Raw genomic sequence first — 14624 nt, forward strand, 5'->3', positions numbered from 1 at the left:
CGTGTAATACAATCTAATGCTATAAAATTTGCAAGGAATCTTAAATATAGACGCAGCATGCATTAGAGCCCGAATTAAGTTTTAAATTTCCTTTAGTATCTTTATTTTTATTTTTCTTCTATTTCACTTTTTTCTTAAAATCTACTATTCGCAGAGTGCTGCACTTTTCTGCAAAATTATCAACCAGCGCTATACACAAGTGTAACTAAAATTATGCGCTACCAATAAAAGCAACATTTGTTATGTTTTTTATGGTTGCCGATGCAATAAAATTGCGGCATGTTAATGTTTTTTTTAGTCAGAAAAATACAAATGCGCCTAAGCTATTCATTCCAGTTCCAGTTACGCAAATGTCATTAATTAACCGCTATGAGAAATTCTCTTTGCTTGTGCCTTATAGTTCCTGATAAAAAGGTGCTGAAACAGCCAAAAGTACTTTGAGAAAAATGCCATTAAAATCGCTGAAAACCGTTTATTCATCAGAGCGGCCGCGGTGGCTCAGTGGCTATGGTGCTCAGCTGCTGACCCGAAAGACGATGGGTTCGATCCGGACTGCTGCGGTCGAATTTAGATGTAGGTGAAATGCTGGAGGCCCATGTACTGTACAATATCAGTGCACTATGAAAAACTCAGGTGCTTGAAATTTCCAGAGCCCCCAACTACGGCATCCCTCATCGCCGGAGTCGGTTTGGAAGATTAAACCGCATTAACCAATCACTTTATTCCCCAAAGCTTCCCTTGACAGACGGGGTACAGGTAGGCCCTAGTGGCTGAAAAAAGTACGATGAACAAGGGCAAATTTCATATTGTAACTCAAAACCCTGAGTGTCTGATAATAAACGCCAGACCGTTGAATTTTTTCTAGTATAGGAAACAAAGAGAACACGACGAGGTGCACTCGCTTTTTCTCAAGACGTGACAAAGAAGAAGCGCAAAAAATTAATTTTGAGGCAGCATATTCCCAAGAGTAATATATTTTCTGAGAATCAAGCTATTCTTCATCAGACGATCGCAAAATCTGCGAATCAAATTTTCGACAAAAGAAAGCCTCAACCCACCTTGTAGCTTCTTCAGAAGCAGTGCGGTGCTCTTGAACGCGGTAACATGAAATCGCCTCAGAATTCACACCGCCGGTCCTCGACGAAAACAAGAAAAAATGGAAGGATGGATTAACCGCGTAAGAGCGAAAAGGTACATTGCTGCCACCTCCGCACAGTCAAGAAAAATGCAGCCATATGAAGTGCAGCAGAAGAGAACGACGGCGTCAGTCGCGGAACAGACGCCATTATTTCATTTTATTTTATTTCATTTTTTTTCTGTCTCTCTTTCAATCAATACAAAATTGAACCATTCCATATGATGCATTCAAATTTGCACATCAAGCCGTCGTCCCATCTTCGATCTCCCAGCTAACAGGACCCCTTTCGTTGCGTCGTCCAATCTGTTAGACTATACCCTATTAATACTCCTTTTCCTCTAAAGCTCCTAATCATTCTAACAGTTCACCGCCTGTGTCTTGGCCACTCCCCCGTAGTGGGTATGTGCCATTCTACTTGAGGCCAACCAACCAACTACCCGGACATCGGGGCAGCCGCATGCACACTGCGCTTTGAATAAGAGCGCCCTGCTTCCGGGAGGCCAGAAGCATCATCGAAGACACGAAGTGTGGGTCGCTACTCGGCGTCGGCTGCAACGTGAGCGCTGTTCCTCCTGTGCATAGTCGATCATGGCGTCATCAGACTGAGTCTGTGCTGAGACCTCTGCCGCCACAGGCAGCGGGCCTAGGGACCATGATACCGACGCCCATGAGTGATGTTTATGCTGAGCTACTGAGGCTTTGCAACCTGTACTCGAACACTAGGGAGAGCGACGAGAGCATCATTACCTGCAGCAACAGCGGTAACAGCACCAGCGACTCGAGCAGCGATTCCAGCAGCGACAGCACTGACGAAGAAGACGGCAGCTCTTCGGTGACAGTCGGCGTCGTCACTGGAGGTGCGGCCGCGGCGCTCCCCAACGTCAAGGGAGTCCAGAAAGCGGCGCCTCCGCAGCTGTCGTGCACGCAGGGCGACGAAGACAAGGGAGACGACGTGGATGCTGGGCACGAGAAAGAAGGTGCCTCTGTCGACGGCAGCAGCAGCGTACCGCTCGGACCTGCGGTGAGGGTTCCACTCGGTACACTCCTCAAGAAGGCTGAGTTTTTGCCCAGGATGGAGCTTAAGATCAGTCCGCAAGGAAAGCTGATGCAGCCAGCTCCGATCGTCCGCTTCAGTAACCTGGACGACGATTTGCAGAACTTGGCTTGGATCAGCTTCTTCCAAGGCACTGGAGCATGCGCTGGCGATTACATACACCCGAAATCGCCCCGACCAGGCACTTCGTGGAACAGCAAACCATTGTCATTCTCCAAGCTCAAGCTTTTCGCCTCCGACGGCACCTCCAAGGCACCCATCACCTTCATGTTCAACGAAAAGTACTTCCTTCAAATGAACTTCGGAAATGTGGACAAATACAGCCAGATCCTGAAGCGCACAGTCATTCGCCAAGCCCTTTCCAGCACTTGGTTTGTCGCCGTAAACCCCACCCAAGCCTCCAAAAAGAAGCCGTCCAAACAGAAGTCGAGTAAAGCGCACGCGCCAGCAAGAATGCGGCACAAGTCTGCCTCACCACTACACCTCATCGGAACATCATGAAGCCTATTTCTTAATAAAAAAATATATATGCCACTAGGTACACTGTGTGACTCGTCTGTGCAATAAAAAAATGAGCTGACTGTGGCCTTGACCGCAAAAGCAGATATTGGCCCCTCTCAGACAGATTTTTCATCAAGGAAGAAAAGCAGAGCATTTTTCACCGCTCTCAAAAGAAAAAAATTCTTTCGAGTAAATTGAAATATCCTGTCTAGTGTACTGCAGACATAACGTTTGTAAAACTGCAGCTCTTTCTTTTATGACTCACTAAGTTTATTAAATACTTTGCGTACTTTTGAGTTCTTTTTTACTGCACATTTATTTCAATGCAGGCTTACGTTTACGACAACTGTTGCTTTTTTTTTCTAGAAACTCTTTCCTTTTCTGAAAATCTTGCCGAAGGAAATGTTCGTTAGCTACAAGAGGTCGCAAATCAGCCCTACGCCAAACAAATATTTATTGCAGCCCGACATCAGCAAAGTAATATACCAGCAATGCACTGCTTCGGGATAGTCCCAAAAGAAAATACGTAGAAGAGTAAAGGTGTTAAGGCATTAGCAAGCGCTCATGACTCCAATAGCACATTTTTTGTGTGAGAACTGCATGCCCAGCTATGTACTAGGCTAGCACAAGCAATCAGTATTTCATTTCCAAACAAAATATAGCAGAACGCCGAGCTAGATGGCACATGCTAATCCAAATTTATCATAGAGGTTTTTGAAAGCATTAACCGATGCCAGCTCCTTAGAGTCAAAAAACGTCGGCCTCATCTCCGTCAAGTTTTCCGCCGGAAAATTCACAGGAAAATAAGACCATCGTTCGACAAAGCGTCGTTTCTGAGTCAACGTTACCGGTAACTCCGAAATGTTGGTGTTGGCAGCATGGGGCCTCATGGCCGCCCGCTTCGGACCAATTACTGCATAGCTGCTGCATTTTCCGACGCGATAGCTCGCTCTAATCTCATGTAGTCTATAGCTGTCATGTAGTCGACGCGATAGGTCGCTCTAAATTCTTGTACTTACTTTCATTTTGCGCATTCTCACCCCTCCATAATAATATATGTGAGAAATATTTATCTTTTGTTAGATCAATGGAATAATTTCTTTATGTTAAGCCTAACTATGTACGGCGCACAATGTCGTCCTAGCAACAACCCCCGACGAAGTACTTCTCCAACTTTTCTCTGGAATTTACATTTTTGTTAGATTCAGTTGATTTACATTTAGAAAAAAAAAATCTTCAACTGCATCCATTTCAGCTATTAAAAACACGCAAAAAGTTCCTACGTCCACAGGTCAGGAGCTTTTACCAGCTGTGACTAGATGACCCAATAATGGCCCCTCGGGCGCTACGCTAGGCACTCCCAACTAAAACTGCCGTTGCGAGGACGGGCGGCAGAACGCGCAAGGTGCGCCCATGGCGTACGGAAAGGTTTTGCGGACGCACAGCTAAATCTGCCTATTTTTGACAACTCAAGTGCGACCTATCAGATTTTTAGTTCAGTAAACATAACATTTGTAAACCTGCAGCTCTTTCTTTTATGACTCGCCCAGTTTATTAAATACTTTACGTACCTTTGAGTTCTTTTTTACTGGACATTTATTTTAAGGCAGGTGTACATTTACGACAACAGTTGCTTTTCTTTCTTGAAACTCTTCGCTTTCCTGAAAATCGTTGCAAAGGAAATTATCGTTCGCTACAAGAGGTCGCATCATAGCCCAAAGCCAAACCAATATTTATTGAAGCCCGAGATCAGCAAAGTTATATACCAGCAATGCACTACTTCGGGATGGTCCCAAAACAAATTACATAACAGGGTAAAGGTGTGACGGCATTAGCAAACCTTGATGCCTTCAATCGCACATTTTTTGAGCGCGAACTGCATGCCAAGCTGTGGACAAGGCTGGCACAAGCAATCGGTATTTCATTTTTCAAGAAAATATAGCAGAACGCTAAGCAAGATGGGACATGCTAATGCAAATTTATCACAGAGGTTTTTCACAGCACTAACTGAGGTAAGTTCCTTAGAGTCAAAAAACGTCGGCCTCACCTCTGTCAAGTTTTGCGCCGGAAAATTCACCGGAAAATAAGGCCATCGTATGACTAAGCGTCGTTTCTGAGTCAACGTTAACGGTAACTTCGAAACTTTGGTGTTGAGAACATACTGGCATCCTGTTCGCCCGCTTCGGACTCATTACTGCGTAGCTGCTGTAATTTTCAAATCGACAGCTCGCTCTAAGTTATTGTACTCACTTTCATTTTGCGCAATCTCACCCCTCCGTAGGGATATATGTGAGAAATAGTCATCGTTTCTTAGATCAATTGACTAAAGTCTAACTATGTACGCCGCACAATGTTGTCCTAGAACGACCCCAGGAGAAGTACAGTCTTTGTCAAAAGTTTAGACCCCAGGGGGTTTGCTTCTAAGCGTCTCAGTGGGCCTCCTGTAACATTTGTGGTAGTCCTACCCATTGGAGGATGCAGGACCAGAAATCTTCTTACCTTCAGCAAATTTGGAGCGCTGGAGATGCATTACGAACCAGACAGTGTGCTTAAGAAGCAAACCCCCTGGGCTCCAAACTTTTGACAAAGCCTGTACTTCTCCAACTTTGCACTGGAATTTACATTTTTCTTAGATTCAGTTGATTTAGAATTAGAAAAAGAAAGACTTCGAATGCATGCATTTCTGCCGTTAATGAAACGAAAAAAGGTTTTACGGCACACAGTGCTGTGACTAGATGGCCCCATAGTAGTGCTTCTCGGGCGCTAAAGCTGTCTTGGCGAGGACGGGCGGCAGCACGCACAAGGCGTACTCATAGCGCACGGAAAGATTTTGCGGATGCACGGCTAAATCTACCTATTTTTGACAACTCAGGAGTGACCTATCAGATTTTTTGTTCAGGAAATGTAGCCAACTGAGCTCATCACTAAAGGCATATCCTGGCGCGGGTGAAGAAATTTTAACAGTTTTCTGAAAGCTGTCTGCATCTTCTCGAGATAAGTAACTTGAAGATTTGAAAACTATATGTTAACGTCGTCTCCTCGCAGGGCCCTTCGTGACATTTATTTAGCAAGGAAATTTAAGAAAAGCCAAACATCGACTTCGATGTGCAGCCCTACAGATTTATATTATACGATAGACTGTTAGTGTTACTCCCCTTAAGCTTGTCTTCGGCGGTCCATGATTCCTATAACTGAGACATTTGAGAAATTCTTTGAACGTTTAAGCCTGAAGCCACGTCGACGCTCAAGAGCAGCTGGTGTTTATGGGGTCCCGCTCTACCTAACGCGACGTCACCGTACACGCCTGAGTATAAACGCGCCTTCACATGGCTCGTTTACAGCGAGCGCCTTTACCACGCTCGCTGTGTGCACACATTGTTTCACACTTGGAGGGAAACTGGGAGCGCCAGGACGCCGTGCTCACCCTTACCTGATTGGGACCATACAGAAGATCCTACCATCACTGACCAGGCCGCGCCCGTTGACTCAGTGGTTATGGCACTCGGATGCTGACCCTAGAGATGCGTGTTCGATGAAGGCCGTGGCGGTCGAATTGCGATGGAGGCAAAAGTCTAGAGCCCTCTTTACTGTGCGATGCCAGTGCAAGCTACCAAACCACAGGTGGTGGAAATTTCCGGAGCCGTTAACTGCGGCGTACCTCATATCTGAGTCACTTTTGGACGTTAAACCTCCATTAAGCAAACGAAGCCATAACCGACCGTGCCAGAAAAAATGGCGGCCTCCAACTTTGGCCCCAGCATTCCCAAAATGCTATCGCTGAACAATTGAGGATGACCGCGGTTAAACACTGCCTAGCTTTTTAGATACGTTCTTTTAGACCCGTAGACGACTTGCTTGTGCAACTACAGGAAAGGAACGTAACCAGTGGGTGGATACTGTAGGAACAATTCAGAGGGTAGTTACCGTGGAAGGACGGGGGTATAGGGAAAACAAAGGGATCCCTAAATGGTTATCTTGGAGGAGGAGGGTATTGTAAAACGTAATAAAGCGCACCCTGTCCACTGTTTACACGGGAACCACTGGGAGGGTAGTTACCTGGAAGGACTAGGAGGGTCACCATTGCAGAAGGTCTTATGGCGAAAGCGTAGAAGGGCGTAACTACAAGATGGGTAGAACGGCAACCGTCCGAATGGTGGTTACCGTGAAAAGAGGAAGGTATGGCGAGAGAGTGAGAAGGCGCACCTGGTACGTTGTTGCCATGGGAACAAACCGGAGGATAGTTACACTAGAGTAAGAAGGAGGGCAGCTTATTATTTTTATTTCTTTTTAGGTCTTCCGAAACTAATGTATGTCTAAGGAGACTAAGGAGATAGGAGGAGGTAATGACGAGAGTGTAGGACGGCGCGCCATGGTTACCATGAAAGTGGTTACCTATCGTGGAAGGAGGAGGAAGGATATGTCGATAGTTGAGGAATGTTGGACGGTCCATCTGCGAGAGCTGCTGTGAAACGCGCCGCCCGAGAAGAGGATCATCGGCGGCACCGCGCTTCAAGAACGGCGAACTGGCGAGCATCCCTGGACGAAAAGCAGCTTTGTGTGGAAAACTAAAAACATGGCCCTAGAATTATAGAGATGTGAGGTCTCCCTCATATTCTCTCCAACAACTTAGCGTAAAGTACAAATACCTCAACAGCTGTCACTGAATCCCCAAACAACCAGTGCTAACCCTCATGCCAATTTTCTGTGTATGACGGTGCCTTGGCTGATATTTGATATTCTTTACAACGTAATAAATCAGGCGCAGCATTTACCCTGTCATTAACACACTGCAATTAGACCTTAAGCTAACATTCTGTCATGGACATGTTTGTTGGCGTTTCTGCTCCCGGTCAAGAAAGCTACTGTTGTCCTATGGTTCCGCCCACTCGAAAGGTGCTAAAAGGGCAACTGCTAAACATATATGCTAAAACAAAATTGTCTACAGATCTCATGAAGTCAAGCTTCGACTTGCACATTTCGAGGTTAAAGGAGGCTGCTTTTACTGATATTATCGTGCTGAAAGCTGTTGAAAAGCTGGCAAAGAAAATGCAGGGGCCCCTAAACAAAAGGTATATACATATAAATAGGCCAGCAGTAGTTCCCGATGTCCCCAGGACCGCACACAACTTTTAGAGAGTAGGTAACAAGCACGGGAAGTATGGAATAAGCATGTAACCATGAGCTTACTCCCACTGAAGATGACAGCGAATAATCGATTCCTTGCGCGGTACTAATGCAACCCGAAGGGGAAAGCAGGGAAAACGCGTGGAACGAGGCCGCGGGATATATCCAAAGAAACGAGTGTATTATCATTTCTGTGGAGTCAAGATGTGGTGAGACCTTGAAAATGAGTTTCAAAAGTTGGCTCCACAACACGTGTAATACAAGCTATTGCTATAAAATTTACAAGGAATCTTAAATATAGACGCCGCATGCATTAGAGCTCGAAATGAGTTTTAAATTTTCTTTAGTATCTTTATTTTTGTGTTTATTTTCCTACTACTGTAATTTTTCTTAAAATATACTATTCGCATAGTGCTGCACTTTTCTTTATGATCATCAGCCAGCGCTATACACAGGAGCAACTAAAATTATACGCTACCAATAAAAACATTTGTTATGTTTTATCTTTGTCAATGAAATAAAATTGCCGCATGTGAATGGTTTTTTTTTGTCAGAAAATAAAAATGCGCCCAGGCTACTGATTCTAGTTGCAGTTATGTAAATGTCATTAACTAACAGCAGTGTGAAATTTCGTTTCCTTATGTCTTATAGTTACTGATAGAAAGGTGCACAAACCTCCAAAGGTGATTTGAGAAAAACACCAATAAAATCGCTAAAAACCGTTTTATTCATCAGAGCGGCCGCGGTGGCTAAGTGGCTATGGGGCTCATCTGCTGACCCGAAAGATGATAGGTTCGATCCCGGCTGCTGCGGACGAATTTAAAGGTAGGTAAAATGCTGGAGGCGCATGTTCTGTACAATATCAGTGCACTGTGAAAAAGTCAGGTGGTTGAAATTTCCAGAGCGTCCAACTTTGGCATCCCTCATAGCCTAAGTAGCTTTCGAAGATTAAACTGCCTTAACCATTCGTTTTATTCACCACAGGCAAGGTACAGGTCGGGCCGTAGTGGCTGAAAAAAGTACGACGAAAAGGGGCAAATTTCATACTGCAACCAAAAACCATGAGTGTCCGATAAAAAACACCAGAGTGTTGAATTTTCGCTAGTATAGGAAACAAAGAGAACACGACGAGGTGCACCCGCTTTATCGGGAGACGTGACGAAGAAGAAGTATAAAAAATTTCTTTTGAGATACATATCCCCAAGAGGAATACATTTTCTTAAAGATCAAGCCATTCTATATCAGATGATCGCAAAATAAGCCAATCAAATTTTTGACAAAAGAAAGCCTCAACCCACCTTGTAGCTTCTTCAGAAGCAGTGCGGTGCTCTTGAACGCGGTTACATGATATCACCTCAGAATTCGAACCGCAGCTCCTCAACGAAAACAGAAAAAAATGGAAGGACGGATTAACCGCGTTAGAGCGAAAAGGCACATTGCTGCCACCTCCGCTTAGTCAAAAAAAAAAAAAATGCAGCCATCTGAACTCCAGCAGAAGAGAACGACGACGTCAGACTCTGAACGGACACCATTCCCCGGACACCGGGGCAGCCGCATGCGCATTGCGCTTTTAACCCGAGCGCCCTGCGTCCGGGAGGCCAGAAGCACCATCGAAGACTCGAAGTGTGGGTCGCAACTCGGCGTCGGCTGCAACGTGAGCGCTGTTCCTCCTGTGCATAGTCGAGCATGGTCTCATCAGACTACGTCTGTGCTGAGACATCTGCCGGCTCAGGTACCGGGCCTAGGGACGATGATAACATGACGCCCATGTGTGAGGTTTATGCTGAGCTACTGAGGCTTTCCAACCTGTACTCGAGAACTAGGGAGAGCAACGGCGGTGGCAGCACCACTGACTCCAGCAGCGATTCCAGCAGCGACAGCACTGACGAAGATGACGGCAGCGCTTCGGAGACAGTCGGTGTCGTCAATGAAGGTGCGGCCGCGGCGCACCCCAACCTCAAGGGAGTACAGAAAGCGGCGCCTCCGCAGCTGTCGTGCACGCAGGACGATGATGGCAAGGGCGACGACGTGGACGCTGAGCACGAGAAACAAACATTCTCTGTCGGCGGCAGGAGCAGCGTACCGCTCGGACCTGCGGTGAGGATTCAACGCGTAACACTCCTCAACAAGGCCGAGTTTTTGCCCAGGATGGAGCTTCAGATCAGCCCTCAAGAAAGGCTAATGCAACCAGCTCCGATCGTCCTCTTCAGTAACCTGGACGACGAGTTGCAGCATGTGGCTTGGATCAGTTTCATCCAAGACTCCGGGGTATGCGCTGGCGACTACATGCACCCGCAATCGCCCCGACCTGGCGCTTCGTGGAACGGCAAACCATTGCCATTCTCCGAGCTCAAGCTTTTCGCCTCCGACGGCACCTCCATGGCACCCATCACCGTCATGTTCAACGAAAAGTACTTCCTTCAAATCAACTTCGGAACCGTAGACAAATACGTCCAGATCCTGAAGCTCACAGTCATTCGCCAAACCTTTTCCAGCTCTTGGTTTCTGGGCGTAAACCACACCGAGGCCTCCAAAAAGATGCCGTTCAAAAAGAAGTCGAGTAAAGCGCACGCGCGAGCAAAGAAGCGGCACAAGTCTGCCGGAAAACTTTTTTCTGGTCAGAACATCATGAAGCTTGTTTCTTAATAAAACAAAAAAATATGCCACTGTGTACACTGTGTGACTCGTCTGTGCAATAATTAAATGGGGCCACTGTGGCCTTGACCGCACAAGGCGGATATTGGCCGCTCTCAGATTGATTTTCCATCAAGGAAAAGCACGGCATCTTTCACCGCTTTTAAAAGAAAAAAATTGTATTGTGTAATTTGAAATTTTCGGTCTAGTGTACTGCACGCATAGCATTTGTAAACCTGCCACACTTTTTCTTTTATGGCTCACTCAGTTTATTAAATACTTTACCTACCTTTGAGTTCTTTTTAATGCACATTTATTTTAAGGCAGATAACAACAACAACAACAACAACAGTTTCTTTTCTTTCTTGAAACTCTTCGCTTTCCTGAAAATCGTGGCGAAGTAAATGATCGTCCGCTATAAGAGGTCGCAACTTAGCCCATAACCAAACCAATATTTATCGCAGCCCGGCATCAGCAAATTTATAAACCAGCAATGCACTGTTTCGGGATGGTCCCAAAAGTAAATACATAAAAGGGTAAAGGTGTGAAGGCATTAGCATGCACTCATGCCTTCAATCAAACATTTTTTGAGTGAGAACGGCATGCCAAGCTGTGGACAATGCTGGCACAAGCAATCGGTATTTCATTTCCAAAGAAAATATAGCAGAACGCCCAGCAAGATGGGACATGGTAATGTAAATTTATCACAGAGGTTTTTCACAGCACAAACCAAGGTCATCCGCAGAGTCAAACAACGTCGGCCTCATCTCCGTCAAGTTTTGGGCTGGAAATTTCACCGAAAAAAAAAGGCCACCGTTTGACTAAGCGTCGTTTCTGAGTCAATGTTAACGGTAACTCCGAAATGCTGGTGTTGACAACATAATGGCATCCTGCTCGCCCGCTTCGGACCGATTACTGCGTAGCTGATGGATTTTTCAACGCGACAGCTGGCTCTAAATTATTCTACTCGCTTTCATTTTGCGCAATCGCACTCTTCCGAAGTGATATATGTGAGAAATAGTCATCTTTTTTTGGATCAATTGACTAAATTCTTGATGTTAAGCTTAACTATGTACGCCGCACAATGTCGTCCTAGAACACCCCAGGAGAAGTACTTCTCCAACTTTGCACTGGAATTTACATTTTTCTTAGATTCAGTTGATTTACAATTAGAAAAAGAAAGAGTTCGAATGCATCCATTTCTGCCATTAATGAAACGAAAAAAGTTTTTACGGCACACAGTTCAGGAGCTTTTACCTGCTGTGACTAGATGGCCCCATGGTTGTGCTTCTCGGGCGCTAAAGCTGTAGTTGCGAGGACGGGCGGCAGCACGCGCAAGGCGCACTCATAGCGTACGGAAAGGTTTTGCGGACGCACAGCTAAATCTGCCCATTTTTGACAACTGAAGTGCGACCTATCAGATTTTTAGTTCAGGAAATGTAGGCAAGTGAGCTCATCACTAAAGGCATCCTGACGCAGGTGAAGTAACTTTAACAGTTTTCTGAAAGCTGTCTGCATCTTCTCCAGATAAGTAACTTGAAGACTTGAAAACTAAATGTAAACTTCGTCTCCTCGCGGGGCCCTTCGTGGCATTTATTTGACAAAGAAATTTAAGAAAAGTCAAACGTCGCCTTCGATGTGCAGCCCTATAGATTTATATTACATGCTAGACTGTTAGTGTTACTCCCCTTAAGCTTGTCTTCGGCGGTCCATGATTTCTATAACAGGGACATTTGAAAAATTGTTTGAATGTTTAAGCCTGAAGCCACGTCGGCGCTCAAGAGCCGCTGGTGTTTATGGGGTCCCGCTCTAGCTAACGCGACGTCACCGTACACGCCTGAGTATAAACGCGCCTTCACATGGCTCGTTTACAGCGAGCGCCTTTACCACGCTCGCTGTGTGCACACACTGTTTCACACTTGGAGGGAAACTTGGAGCGCCAGGACGCCGTGCCTTGCGAAGCGCTGCTGCCGGAAGCCGGGGAGAAGTGGCGGCAAAGGCAGTGCGCCTTCACTCGTGCGTTTTACCAGCAAAGAACCCTCACCAGTTTTCTCTCTTACAGTTTCTGATTACGCGAGACAGTTAATCAAATTCAACACTTTCTAGTTTCTACCTACTTCAAAGACAACTGTCTCGCGCAATCAGCAATTGTATGAAAGACAGCCTGTCAATGTTCTTTGCCGCTAATACCCACAAGACAGATGTGCCTCTCAGAGCCTTAGCGAAAAAAAAGTCGGCAGAGACACTTACGCTTGCTTACGCGTAGAAATGCGTACGGCCGCCCCATCGCTTTGCGAACCCAGTCCTCGCGCGCTGTGGCGTGATATAACTTGATGTCACAAAGCTGGCAATTCTACCTCTGCATGGCTATGAGCAGCGGCCACCGTGACATCGCTGCACCCCTTCTGACCTACGCACTAGCTTCGTGAAGGCAGTCGCCGCTGTGGCGGCCCGCGCTCCGGCTTAAAGGAAAGCTGAAATGTTTTTTTGAGAATTATATGTCAGTCAAGAATTAGAATCAATGAAGCTTCTACGTAAAGCAAGCAAAGCATTATTGCCCTGGCATTTAAAATAATCAAATAATCGTAAATTGAAATCGCGACGATGTTAAGGGTTCTTCTGACTGCGTTGCAGAATGCGAGGAAAGTCGTAGTGACGTCATCGTCGCTAAAATTTCAGATGTCTGCTGCCTTCGCGTGCATGCTGCTGTGCGTCATCCGATGCCGCCAAACAATGCTTCGTGAGCTTCACCTTGGATGGGATTGATTTTCTTCCACGAAAGAACTGTTTCCTCAAAGGCAACGCCGTCATACGTGATGTCCTTATCGAGGCCTCTTCGTGTTGCTGTGCACTGGAGAGAAGCTTGAGCGCCGACGCATCTTTATTTGGCGATTACGAGACCATTGCAAATGGAAGCGCAAAATGATTTTGCAGGCTTTACCTGCATATTTCACACATTCGGCCCGTTTAAACTCATCGAGTTCTAAAACCCCTTTGTTGCACTTTAATGTGGAAGAGACTTTGTTTTGTCAAAAAATTCGATAATGAGATTTTGTGATCATCTAATAGTGAATTTTTTCATCTTTCAGAAAATGTATTGTACTTGGAAAATGCGATTTCAAAAAATAATTTTTTGCCCTTTTTCTTCCTCACGTCGACCGGAAAACTTGGTGCACCTACGCTCGTTCTCTCCGTTTCGGATACATACAAAAATCAATGCCCTGAGGCTTTTGATCAGAAACTCAGGTTTTGGTTTAGGTTTGGCATCTGACCTTGTCCGGAGTACATTTTTCACCCACTGGGAGTCGTCCTATAGCTCGATCTTCTGTCAAGGGACGTTTTGACGAATAATACGGTTCTCGACTTTACTGGACTTTTTCTCAAAACAACGCTGTTGGAGGTTTTGTGTTCCTTTTTCTCAGGAACTATGTGACGCAAGGAAGCAAAATTTTTTATAGAAGTTAATTAATGCCATTTACATAACTGGAACTAGAATCAATAGCCTAGGTGCATTTGTATTTTTCTGACTAAAAAAATCATTCTCTCGTCGCTATTCTATTGCATCCGGAAAGATAAAAAAACATAAATCTAATTTTGTTGGAAGCGCGAAGTTATAGTTCCACATGTGTCAAGCGTTGTTTGCTAATTTCGTACAAAATTGCAACACTCAGTGAATACTCAGTTTTAACAACAGGTACATTAGTATAAAAATAAAGCTAGTATTAAACTAGTTTTGAGCTCTGATGCACGCTGCGTATATGCTTTATGATCCTCGTACATTTTATACCCTTGTGTATAAACACTGACCAGTGTGACAACCGGCGGCGGGGAGCGGGCCGCTTTTGCGATGACCGCCACGGGCTCCCGAGGTAGGGCGCTCCGTTGGCCGCCCGGCGCGTAGCGCGGGTACGGAGCTGAGCGGTTCTGTTTGCAGCTATGTAGTTGCTATGTGGTTGCAGCTATATAGTTTGCGCGGGATGTGATTGCTAGTACATTTATTAGAGGGGCTACTTATTCGCTGTGTTTGAATAGATCCCTGTAATTTTTGTATGACTTTCTGCAGGTGCCGTGCAGGCATAGGGGAGCAGCGCGCGGCGTTTCTGTCGCTATTCAGTACTAGTTCAAAGTTTCTGCTTCACGCGTGCAACCAGAACGCGCCCAGATGAGATGTTT

General features: G+C 45.6%; 2 protein-coding genes and 1 pseudogene across 2 annotated transcripts in view; 2 read left to right on the plus strand and 1 right to left on the minus strand.

Moving 5' to 3' along the window:
* Positions 1-14624, minus strand: part of LOC149352445 (soluble guanylate cyclase 88E-like) — a 204853-nt gene that overhangs the window by 97088 nt on the left and 93141 nt on the right. The window lies entirely within an intron of this gene.
* LOC149352450 (uncharacterized) lies at positions 1727-2693 on the plus strand (annotated as a pseudogene).
* On the plus strand, positions 9504-10463 carry LOC149352451 (uncharacterized). Its single transcript, XM_089585116.1, has one exon. The coding sequence runs from the start codon at positions 9504-9506 to the stop codon at positions 10461-10463; it is 960 nt and encodes a 319-aa protein (XP_089441242.1).

Source organism: Amblyomma mixtum, chromosome 3 (genome assembly GCF_055824585.1).
Source record: "Amblyomma mixtum isolate Tamu chromosome 3, ASM5582458v1, whole genome shotgun sequence".
Taxonomy (NCBI): Eukaryota; Metazoa; Arthropoda; class Arachnida; order Ixodida; family Ixodidae; genus Amblyomma; species Amblyomma mixtum.